At 44.8% G+C, this 13,253-nt stretch overlaps 1 protein-coding gene across 1 annotated transcript in view; it reads right to left on the bottom strand.

Moving 5' to 3' along the window:
• LOC311107835 (uncharacterized protein) overlaps positions 1-12,451 on the bottom strand; it is a gene marked incomplete at both ends in the record, with an annotated part of 99,287 nt that extends 86,836 nt beyond the window's left edge. Inside the window, 2 exons of the mRNA XM_084150401.1 lie at positions 9,024-9,071; positions 12,397-12,451. Coding sequence (XP_084006527.1) covers positions 9,024-9,071; positions 12,397-12,451 — 103 coding nt within the window. The remainder of the gene's footprint in view (positions 1-9,023; positions 9,072-12,396) is intronic.
• Positions 12,452-13,253: the final 802 nt, after the last annotated feature.

Below are 13,253 nucleotides of genomic sequence, written 5' to 3'. Positions count from 1 at the left end.
CAACACTCCTGTCTGTTAGAGAGAGAAGCAATACACTCCTGTCTGTTAGAGAGAGAAGCAACACACTCTAGTCTGTTAGAGAGAGAAGCAACACACTCCTGTCTGTTAGAGAGAGAAGCAACACACTCCTGTCTGTTAGAGACAGAAGCAACAGGAGCTGAGAGCAGATGTGTGTTTGCGTATGCATAACTGTGTTACTGTAGGCACTCAATCCCAGTTCAACCCAGCAGGGGTACCCAAAATGTCTGCCTTAAAGGAAACACATACCCCTGGAGACACACAAAACAACAACAATAACAACAACAACAACAACACCAGAAATGCAACAATAATAGTGGTCTTTTAATCACAATGGACAAGGGGATAAATACAAGGGGAAAGGTTACAGAGAAGAAGAAGGGGAGAGGATAGAAAGGAGAAGAGAGAGGAGGAGAGGATAGAGGAGAAGAGAGGATAGTGAGGATAGTGAGGAGAAGAGAGGATAGTGAGGATAGTGAGGAAAAGAGAGGAGGAGAGGAGAAGAGAGGATAGTGAGAAGAGAGGATAGTGAGGAGAAGAGAGAGGAGAAGAGAGGATAGTGAGGAGAAGAGGATAGAGAGGATAGTGAGGAGAAGAGAGGAGGAGAGAGGAGAAGAGAGGATAGTGAGAAGAGAGGATAGTGAGGAGAAGAGAGAGGAGAAGAGAGGATAGTGAGGAGAAGAGAGGATAGAGAGGAGAAGAGAGGATAGTGAGGAGAAGAGAGGATAGTGAGGAGAAGAGAGGAGGAGAGAGGATAAGAGAGGATAGTGAAGAGAAGAGATGATAGTAAGGAGAAGAGAGGAGGAGAGTGGAGAAGAGAGGATAGTGAGGAGAAGAGAATATAGTGAAGAGAAGAGAGGAGAAGAGAGGATAGTGAGGAGAAGAGAGGAGGAGAGAGGAGAAGAGAGGATAGTGAAGAGAAGAGGGAGGAGAAGAGGGTACAGAGGAGGAGAGGAGGAGAGGATAGAGAGAAGAAAAGAGAGGAAGAGAGAGAGGAGGAGATGATACAGAGGAGGGGAGAGAGAGATGTGAGTGATGGAGAAAACGACAGTTCTCCATCCCTCGATGGGTGGGGTTTTGTGTTCTGTCCATCATTGCTTGGCTGACTTGTTTAATCCAATGAAACCTGCCTGTTATGGAGAGCAACATGGTTCATATCTACGTGTGATTGACAGCTAATGGAATTCCAATTCCATCATAGGGCTCTGAACCTTCATTTCCTCATCACTCTACAGGTAAAGAGGAGTGGAGGAATTAGAGTAGATAAGAGAAAATGGATTGAGACAGAGAGAAAGAAACACAGAGAGAGGTAGTGAGAGAGTGATAGAGGGAGAGTGAGAGAGAGAGAGAGAGCTAGTGCGACAGAGAGAGAGAGCTAGTGCGACAGAGAGAGAGAGCTAGTGCAACAGAGAGAGAGAGCTAGTGCAACAGAGAGAGAGAGCTAGTGCAACAGAGAGAGAGAGCTAGTGCAACAGAGAGAGAGAGAGAGCTAGTGCAACAGAGAGAGAGAGCTAGTGCAACAGAGAGAGAGAGAGAGAGAGAGAGAGGTAGTTAGAGTGGAAGAGAAAGACAGAGTGACAGAGACAGAGGTAGATGATGAAGAGTGTTATGCTTTGCTGGGAGCATACTAAATGAGTCAGACAATAGACAGCAGGAATACAGTGGACAGACAGACGGGGCATCATCACCTTGTGCAGTTTTAGTGTTCAGACCACACCGGCGCGACTTCTGAGTGGCACCATTGTCAGTTAGACGCTGCATTGGGAGATAGCAGGTCAAACCAGCAAAACAGTTTTGGGGTCAGTTCCATTTCAATTCAATTCATTCAATTTAGACCACATATTAAAAATGATATGGCCTAAATTATCATTATTTCTTTATTAAATTGATTTTCAGTTTAAATGGAATTGACCCATCAACAATAGCAGTAGAGACTCTGTCATGAATACATAGGGTTTTCTTATCGTTGAACAATATCTGTATTTATACTACTTGCATTTACTTTAGCCTACTGTCGGATATATTGTCAGCGACTTGTCTAAGAGGTGAAGAAAGGAGACAACAAGTATCGTCTTTAGGTTGAGAGAAACAGTGAGCTACTCACCAGAGCTTTACTCTGATCTTTATCTCCTTTGTGAGAGGGACAGAGAGAGAGAGAGAGAGAGAGAGAGAGAGAGAGAGAGAGAGAGAGAGAGAGAGAGAGAGAGAGAGAGAGAGAGAGAGAGAGAGAGAGAGAGAGAGAGAGAGAGAGAGAGAGAGAGAGAGAGAGAGAGAGAGAGAGAGAGAGAGAGAGAGAGAGATTGAAATAATCTTTATTGGGTCTGGGAGCCCACCACACAAATACTCATACAAAACCGTATTTACACATCAATTAAAAACACAACTCCAATTCCTCCTCCACAGTAACTGAACACAACAGCCTCTGAATACCCCATATAGTCATAAACAGATCAATATTGTTGACAAGTTTATAATAGGCAAACTCAACCCTTAGTCTTGCTGCCAACATTCCCTCCAGCATTCCCACCACATCCACAGACCCCTGTCCCCGAATACTGTTCTTTCGGGTCTTCCATATGGCTAATTTTGCTGCCCCTAACACAAAATTAAGCAACACAACTACACCTTTCTGACTAAACCTGTACTTTGGCCCAAATATATACAGTTGGGAAGAGAAAACCTCTCCCAGAGCTGAGAACCAATTAGTGATCAGGTCAATCATCCCGACCAACCTGGGACACTGTAAAAACAGATGTGCCAGAGTTTCAGACTGAGCACAGAATGGACACCCCTCCCCAACAGTAGGATCCAGGTGTACCAGATACATGTTGGTGGCTATGGCTCCATGTATTATCCTCCATTGGAGGTCAGCTGTCCTCTTATCAATAGGCAGTTTGTATAATGTTCGCCAACAGCCTTTTGGGGAGGCACCTGGACCAAGCACACCCGCCCACCTCGTCGATGATTTTACCCCTTCCAGGGAAGAGGCATGGGACACCTTTACACATATTCTGTACATGGCCTTCTTTCCCACCTCCTTGAACTCCCCCAGCTCCGGGGTATCGAAGGAAAGCAGCATCCCCACGTCCTCCTCGAATGCCCCCGCCGCAGCACTAACAATCAGTGCAGGGAACACATAATCCAGACCCTCCTTCCACCGATCAGAATTGGAAGTGTCAGTCACATACTGCAGATGAAGTACTGGCAAGGAATCACAGACCTCAGCGACGACCTTCCTCAGTAGGCGAGACGATCGGATCCCCGCTCTTTCTCCCAGCTCCTCCAACGACCTATTCCTGTTCCACATCAGATGACCCAGCTTAGTACACCCCACGCCTAACAGGCATGAACGTAGGCTAGCTGAACCCAGAACACGGGACTGGATGGCAGTGTTGTGAAAAAGAGGCTCTTCAAAAAGCCACATCCCTGGTGGCGTGCAGGCCTTACGGGACTTGACCAGAACTCTCCAAGCCTGCATAACAGACTCATAAAATGGAGTCAGGCCAGGCAACTCACCCCCCTCCAGCTTTAAGAGGAAAAGGTGCTTGTCTAAGCCCAAACAGCCCGCTCTCCTCATCAATGCGTAGGCTGTGTCAACCCAGCTAGAACCGTCACTGTACAACAGTCTCTGGGCTGCTTGAAGCCGGAAAGCCATGATCCTGGAAGAAATGTCCACCAGGCCTTGCCCACCCTCGTGCAGTGGCAGGTACAGGGCTGAATTTAATCCAATGTTGTCCAGACCAGAAGAAGTTGACAAGGGTCATCTGAAGCTCTTGTATCAGACCCTTTGGTGGCTGTAAAATCATTAGTCTGTGCCACAGGGTAGAGGCAGCTAGGTTATTAGCTACCAGTACCATTCGCCTATAAGACAGCTGGGGCAGCACCCATTTCCATCTTGACAGTCTGGCACACACTTTCTCCACTACACCCTCCCAGTTCTTTTTCTGAAAGACATCGGAGCCTAGAAAAAACCCCAAAGTCTTCATCCCATCTCTGCCCCACTGAAGCCCCCCTGGTAACCGTGGAGCGGACCCCATCTGAAGCTGGCCTGCCCACAGCGCTTCACTCTTTCCCCAATTGACTCTAGCTGAGGAGGCCCCCTCATACACCTTTAAGGCGTCTGAGAGAACCTTAACATCCTCACCCCCTGTAATAAAAACTGTCACGTCATCTGCATACGCAGACAGTGCTATCGTGGGACCCTTCATTACACCTGGCACAGAGAAACCAGTAAGCTTCGCTCTTAAAAAACAAAGCATTGGTTCAATCGCCAGACTGTATAACTGCCCTGAAATTGGGCATCCCTGCCTGATGCCCCTTTGGACAGGGATGGGACAACTCAAACCACCCCCCACCTTCACCATACACGAGGCCCCAGCATACAGTAAATTCATCCAAGACAAAAAAACATCCCCAAACCCAAAGGCTTTCATTGTTTTAAACAAGTACTGGTGGTCCACACGATCAAAAGCCTTCTCCTGATCCAAAGAAAGTAAACCCACATTTACATCAGACAGTTTACAAATGTCCAAAACATCTCTTATTAGAAACAAGTTGTCAACAATAGAGCGATCAGGTACACAGTAGGACTGGTCCTTGTGGACCAACAATCCCAGATACTCTTTCAACCTGTTTGAGAGACATTTAGAAACAATTTTATATTCTGCACACAGCAAAGCAACAGGTCTCCAATTTTTTATGAGAGCCAAATCCCCCTTTTTTGGCAACAGTGAAAGTACCGCACGTTGACAAGATACAGGAAGAGAGCCCTCATGAAAAGATTCACACACCACTTCATAAAAATCCTCCCCAATAGACCCCCAAAAGTGCTTATAAAACTCAGATGGTAAACCATCAATGCCAGGGGCTCGGCCTGTTGAGAGCTCCATAACTGCTGTGGACAGCTCTTGCAGTGTAATGTCAGAGTCCAATGCGACTCTTTGCTCAGGTCCCAATTGAGGAAGACTGTGTAACAACTGTTCAGTACACAGAGAGTCACAATCCTCCGCCTTATAGAGGGCAGAATAGAAATCCACGGCATGTTGACGCATTTCACTGTCATCCGTGGTCACCTTCCCATCAGGGAGACGAAGGCAGACCATCTGTTTACGTTGCAATGTCGACTGTCCTAGGTTTTAAAAAAAAGCACTAGGAGCATCCATATCCTTGAGGGAAGCGAAACGAGACCTAATCAAGGCACCCTTCACTCTTTCATGCAGAAACGACCTCAATTCATGTTTCTTGTCCTGTAAATTCATGACTAGTCCGGGGTCATTCTGAGTGAGCAACTTCAATTCAATAGATTTAATGTTCTGCTCAAGGGCCCTGATAGTCTCTTTAACTTCAATTCGAGACAGAGCAGTATACTGTTGACAAAATAATCGTATTTGGGCCTTCCCAACCTCCCACCATTGTCTCAAGGACTCAAAATTCCCTTTTGTAACCCTCCATTTTTCCCAAAACAACAAAAACCTTTCACAAAACATGACATCATGTAACAATTTAACATTAAAATACCAATAAGATGATGACCTTCGTGGACAGGACAAGTGAATATCAACAGTGACAATATGGTGATCAGAGAAACCCACAGGAGTAATGTCACACCTTCCAACCCTACTACAGTATTGCTCAGATACATACAACCTGTCTAACCTTGCTGCACTGACATGACCTTCATTAACTTTTAGCCATGTGTACTGCCTAACTTTTGCATTCCTTACTCTCCACACATCAGAAAGCTCAAACTCAGTTAATAGACCAGACAGACAAATTGCTGACCGCAGGTGAGGTTCTTCAGCGGTGCGATCAACAGTAAAATCCACTGTACAGTTCCAGTCCCCCCCTAAAACCATACACCCCTCTTGGTCACACTGTCTTAAGGTTTCCTTTATTTTATCAAAACCAACAATACGCTCTGTACCCTCATTAGGAGCATAAACATTCAAAAAAACAAACAAAAACCCCATAACATCCACCTTGACCAATAAAACCCGACCCTTGACAATCTCTGTTGTAGATACCACAGTCACCCCTAAGCCTGAAGAAAACAAGATTGCCACCCCAGCACTGAAATTAGTACCATGACTGAGTATATGCTGCCCCTCCCACCACATACCCCAGTCAGCCGCATTTTCCTCATCACTATGTGTCTCCTGTAGGAAAACTACATTAAGCCTTTTCTGTTTTATTACTTCTAATACCCAAGCCCTCTTATTCCTGTCCCTTCCTCCATTAATATTGAGAGAACCTACCCTTAGTACCTCCATATAGAAAAGAAAAAGGAAAAGCAGAAGATACCACAGAGAAACCAGACAAAGAGAATAGAACACCCTATGAGGCATAATCATCATCATTATTTAAATTTTCTCTTAACCTGACCACGTTTCCCACCACCTTTTGCTGCTGCAACAGCAGTAACAAATTTCCTCAAGCGAAACCGCTTCTTCTCACTCAACTGGTCTAACCCCACCGTCTTCTGTAACATCACAGCTGACCTCACAAACTTATCAACATCAAAATAATCTGCCAATTTGACAGATTTCCCAAAAGTCTGATCCAGAAACCCATTTACCTCCTCTAGATCGTAAATTGAGTCCTCACCAGCTGATATCGTATCAAGAGAGATATCCATATCCTTCTCCTGATCCTCCTCAACTGAGGCCACAGACCACTGACTCCCCTCTACCACATCCCTTTCAACACTCCCCACTTGCACCCCATCACTCGTACCAGGCATCTCCTCCACTACCTGGGAGACTAGCCCCACCTGAACCCCATTACTCGTAGTGGGCATCTCCTCCACTACCTGGGAGACTAGCCCCACCTGAACCCCATTACTCGTAGTGGGCATCTCCTCCACTACCTGGGAGACTAGCCCCACCTGAACCCCATTACTCGTAGTGGGCATCTCCTCCATTACCTGGGAGACTAGCCCCCCCTGTAACCCAGCACTCATAGTGGGCATCTCCTCCACTACCTGGGAGACTAGCCCCCCCTGTACCCCAGCACTCATAGTGGGCATCTCCTCCACTACCTGGGAGATGAGCTCCACATGAACCCTCTCCTGTAACCCATTACTTGTAGTGGGCATCTCCTCCACTACCTGGGAGATTAGCTCCACATGTACCCCCTCCTGTACCACAGCACTCGTACTGGGCACCTCCTCACCAGTCTGAGGAAATGGCCCTTCAGATCCATCCTTACCTTCTACAACAAAACATTTCCGCTGCATAACATTTCCCTCTGGTACAAGTTGCACCTCTGTGCCCTCAACACGGACAACTTGTTCCTCAGCAACAGATGCGTGTGGCTGCTCTACCACTGTCAGCCCACCTCTTCCTACATCAGTGGGCCCAGGCGTTACGAGGACCACCTGCGCCCCTCTATCTGCCTTCTCCCTTTTCGGGCAAGCATGTCGCTTATGACCAACATCCCCACACTCAAAACACCGTTGACTACCTGTACTAGCATAAGCCATATACAATATATTGTCATACTTGACTTTAAACGATAACTCCAAAGTCTGCTCCGGTGAGTCCAAAAACATAAACACCTGTCGCCGAAACGACATTACCTGTTTCAACGCCGGGTGTTTGCAACCCAATGGGACAACCTTAATTGAACTTGCAAACTTCCCAAAGCGCAATAACTCGCGCTCCAATAGCTCATTTGGAATGAACGGCGGTACATTTGAAATCGTTACCCTTGTTGACGGAGAAAAAAGCGGCGTAACTTGAATAAACATTCCTTTAAGAAGTATGCCATGCTCAACCATACGATCAACAAGGCGCTCTTCTTTAAGAAATACCACCACCGCTTTATTCATCCGTGACGCATAAGCAACATTCTCATATCCTACCTTCTCTCTTACGGCGACCAGAACCTCTTCCACCGTGACAGTAGCTTCAGTAACACACCTAAAGCCGTGCCGAAGTGACAGGGACGGCGTCCCGATTCGGGCCGCCATCCCCACCAAAATCAGGGTAATTTCGACACGAAAAACAATATACTTAATTCTACCACAACAAAAAAATAGAAATAATAACCTTAATCATGCATAGAAGAAAACAGGATATCACCAAGAAAAGGAAAACCCAGGATATCTAACTCTACACAACACTCGCACTTAGCACTCACTCAAACAATTCCCAGCACGCACCAAACACTCCCAGCATGCAGAGAGAGAGAGCTAGTGCGACAGAGAGAGAGAGCTAGTGCAACAGAGAGAGAGAGATAGTGCAACAGAGAGAGAGGTAGAGTGGAAGAGAAAGACAGAGACAGAGGTAGATGATGAAGAGTGTTATGCTTTGCTGGGAGCATACTAAATGAGTCAGACAATAGACAGCAGGAATACAGTGGACAGACAGACGGGGCATCATCACCTTGTGCAGTTTTAGTGTTCAGACCACACCGGCGCGACTTCTGAGTGGCACCATTGTCAGTTAGACGCTGCATTGGGAGATAGCAGGTCAAACCAGCAAAACAGTTTTGGGGTCAGTTCCATTTCAATTCAATTCATTCAATTTAGACCACATATTAAAAATGATATGGCCTAAATTATCATTATTTCTTTATTAAATTGATTTTCAGTTTAAATGGAATTGACCCATCAACAATAGCAGTAGAGACTCTGTCATGAATACATAGGGTTTTCTTATCGTTGAACAATATCTGTATTTATACTACTTGCATTTACTTTAGCCTACTGTCGGATATATTGTCAGCGACTTGTCTAAGAGGTGAAGAAAGGAGACAACAAGTATCGTCTTTAGGTTGAGAGAAACAGTGAGCTACTCACCAGAGCTTTACTCTGATCTTTATCTCCTTTGTGAGAGGGACAGAGAGAGAGAGAGAGAGAGAGAGAGAGAGAGAGAGAGAGAGAGAGAGAGAGAGAGAGAGAGAGAGAGAGAGAGAGAGAGAGAGAGAGCAGTCGTTAGAAGGCAATGTAAAGAAGAGAGAAGACCCCAACCCTGTCAGTAGACATAAACAGTAACTCCACTCACCAGAGTCGATTTCATTTTGCCTTCGGTTCTGAATCCTCAACTGCAAGACTGAAAGACAAGCAGTAGAAATGTGGTGAATTAGATGTATGAGAATACCTGGAATAACCTGCAAGGTAACTATAGGTAAAAGGTTAACTATTGTTATATGTTCTGTAGTACCATATTGCTCTGGAATAGTATAGTAACATGTGACTTAGCAATCTTAGTACATCTCTGCACACACTCCATCATAAAGTAATGTGTCACATATGGCAGCAAACACACAGTCATGAAGTCATACACACACACACACACATACACTGCACACACGTCTTCACACTAAGAGGTTTATTGGGGGAGGGGCCGATAGGTTGGGTGACATTTCCCACAATGCATTTCAGTGCTGAGTTTTGAGATCTGGGAGGGAGGGAGGGAGGGGACAGCAGGATGAGAGGGGTTTGGGGGGGCTGTAACTATTTATCTGTCAGTATGTCTATTTCTGTCGCCCCCATCCCCCCTTCAGCTGTCCTTCTCTCTTCAGCACTCTCCACCTCCCTCCCTTCGTCACTGTCATGCACGCTAAGTAAATTCTTCCTCCCCTCTTTTCTGTCAGCTGACCGCTACTCGAAAAGAGACCCCATTACATTACTTCAGTAAAAACACCACTTAGCCTGGTTCTACAGTAACAGCTATATCTTAGCCTGGTAACAGCTACCTCTTGGTGCAGTATTGGACTGGGCACCCTGATTGACTCACATAAGCCTCCATGCTCACTCGGTCATGGTCCTGTATGTGGAATGGATTGTGAGGTGGAATAATGGATTGGACTCTCAGAGGTGAGATTACAGGACCCACCTAAAGTTACAGATAGGCCCTTGACCCGCTCCAGGTAACTAACACATTTAATAATCATTTAAAAGGTACCCATAAGAGTTGATTGACTACTTATAAACCATTTATAAGCCATATACAGATGGTAGCTCAATTCAGTTTACCGTTAACAATTAACAGTCTGTAACTGAGTGGAAACAAATGAAGCAAGAATCTTGATGACAGATAAGAGCAGGAAGGTGACAGTGTAAACTACTGAAGGTATGAATGGATTTAGCTCAGTGAGATTATCTTCCTGCTTTGGGCAAGCATTCATGGACAGAGAGAGATAACAGAGATTGGATGGAGATTATAATTGTCTCCTCAACTGTCTATAATGTGAAGTAATCTCATACTGAACCTTACAGGTTATCAACGATAATTTATCATTTAGCAGCTACCAAATGCAGCATTATCATTATTATGATTTCACAGCTGAAGTACATATGTAAAATCTTAATTTGATCACCCTGTTGTTGCATGAAATGTCCTGCACAACAGGAAATGCAAATTTGTAGTGTATTCAAGGTTTAAAAAGGCTTCTAAAGTTTGTAATTTCCACTTTAAAATGTCAGACTTGATTTGCCCTAACAAAAAATGTATCAACCCCTACAAAAATTTCAATGTATTATCATCCACACAATAACACACATTTCCTTTTACTGCAGGATTATTTTCCTGCCGTGAGAAACTGGTCAAATTAAGATCCTTGACTAACACCACCACTGTCCACAGGCACAGCACATCCTACCACTTTTCTTCTTGAACACAAGTTACACAACCCATATTGCCATCCTTCCATCCATAGGCTATTAATTAAACATCAACCAATCAGACAACATTCACCTATAGACAAAAGTATTGATTGGTCGATTGGTCCTTCATAGCCTACAACCATTTCCTCCATAGCTGAATAGAGAGTAGGTTCAAAGCAGCAGGGCAGCTGATACTTAGTTAGCGAGTCTAACTCATTTAAATGTCTCTTCTAATGAATCCAATCTGGAAACCTCAAAACACTTCCTGGTATTTAAATAAATAAATAAACTCATCAAATCTAATCTGAACCTCCAGCTGCCCAAGACAGGCCTGGTAATGAACAGCTGGTGGAAAAAAACAACAGCAGGAATGTCTCTATGACCTCATTTCCTGTCCCTACCAAGCCTCTTTATGACAGCAGCAGACCGATAACAACAGCGGCGGCCATTTTTAAGGAGACACGTTCCAATTCTAGAACACAACTGCTGCTAGTTAAAGGACAGTAGCCTATGGCTGATGGCCCAACACAAAACATTGTAAAGAAATCCAACGTGCAAAAGGATTCAGTAGCTTTACACATTTCTTGCTACAGATGTAGGATCTTCATTTGAGCCATTTTGCTACACCAGGAAAATAATCCTGCAGCAACAGAAAATGTGAATTGTTATGTGGATTAAAATTTGTAGAGGTTGATACATTTTTCTTTAGGGCAAATCAAGTCAGAAATGTTTTAAGTGGAAATTGCAAACTTTAGAAGCCTTTTTAAAACTGCAACTACAGGATGATCAAATTTAAGATACGGCATCTGTATAATGTCATCCAAATATTTTCCAATCTTATAACTGTACCTCCAATGCTGTTTTACTTAATTTGTTATATGTTTGAATTTGCCAGAAGCCCTAAGAGTTTTTAGTTCACTGTGTACTGAGCCCTCAGTGTAAACAAACAGAACTTCACATCATTATGGTTGGAAATAGAGACAGAAAGTAGCTATATTCCATTTATCTCTCATGACAGATTAAAACATAGCTAGCTGTAAAACTTGGTTCTGGGTTCTGAGATTAATATGCTACAAATACTGTCATTGGGAGATTAAAAGGTTTGTGGTGAAGCTTCTGGTATGTCTATTCAGGAGAGCTCTGTGGTATCAATCAATAAATAGATATACAACGATCAATATGTTTACCCAGGGGCGCAACTTTCACTGGTCCCCCCCACATTCTGAAATTGCATTTTTGTCCCCCCCCCCAGTTTTACCATTGGAATGTGATACAAAACGAGGCAACGGTGTGCTTTAGGACCATGCGTACACCTCCGAGCGGTTGTGTAGGCTGTTTGGAGTGTTTATCTGACTGAAGAAAAAAATATATACATATATTATGTCGCCCCCAACCTCTAAAACCAAAGTTGCGCCCCTGTGTTTACCTGATTAATCATCCTCATGATTAATGTAACCAAGACTAGATTTATCTGCCAATATCCTTCACAATCATTCCAGAATAACTTCTATGCTAATGTTATAGTCATCAATCATTACTAGTTATCATAGTTTCAGCAATGGGCTCGGGTGACTGAGAGAAACAAGAGGCTGAGTGACACTTTATGACTTAATACAGACAGTACTGTATATATGACCCAAGATCAGCCTAAGGGCAACTTAGTCCCACACCCCAGGCCTAAGTACCCTCCCTTCCCTTCCCTGCCAGCCCCACCCCACCCGGCCCGGCCCGATCTATCCCCACTCCAACCGGCCCGGCCCGATCCTCACCTGAGCGGAATTTGTTCCGGATGAGAAGCGACCTCTCAGAGGCCAGCAACGTCATGACGGAGAGGAGGGGAACGAGGGATGAGAGGAGGAGCAGAAAGAAAGACTGGAATCCTGTTTTTATTCCCACTTGGGTGGGAATCAGGAGGAATGGACTCTTCCGATTCTGTCTCTCTCTGTGTGGAAAACAGAGAAGAACAGAGAGAGGGAGAGAGGGAGAGAGGAACAGGGGAAATTTATGCTTTTGCTTATCCCTTGAGAAAAATATACTGACACTTAGTACAGAACACAGAGACCAGAGCAGTAGAAAGAAGAGAGAGATAGAGTGGACAGCAGTGAAGAGACACAAACTATCTGACACACACAGGATAGAGTGGACAGCAGTGCAGAAACACAAACTATCTGACACACACAGGATAGAGTGGACAGCAGTGCAGAGGCACAAACTATCTGACACACACAGGATAGAGTGGACAGTAGTGCAGAGGCACAAACTATCTGACACACACAGGATAGAGTGGACAGTAGTGCAGAGACACACTATCTGACACACACAGGCACAAACAGTCTCATGAGAAACATCGACATTGACTTGACCAAACTTCTCGCGGCAGGCTGCCACAATCAGAGAGAGAGAGGAGGGACTCACACACAGACACACACTGAGATATAAGGAGAAAGAAAGAGGAAGAGACAGAGTAGGAAGCATTTAGAACGACAGAGGAAAAGGAGGAGAGGCGAGGAGAGGAGAGAGACAGGGTGAGTCAGGCCATATGAGTGACAGAGACAGAGGTAGTGACAGACACCCAGACTCCAAACAGTGAATGCACAGGGGACACTGATTATAATGGACACGTAAT

Source organism: Coregonus lavaretus, assembly GCF_964263955.1.
Source record: "Coregonus lavaretus genome assembly, chromosome: 3".
Classification (NCBI taxonomy): Eukaryota; Metazoa; Chordata; class Actinopteri; order Salmoniformes; family Salmonidae; genus Coregonus; species Coregonus lavaretus.
Note: the sequence above shows the minus strand (reverse complement) of the source record. Positions and strands in the feature narration are given on the sequence as shown.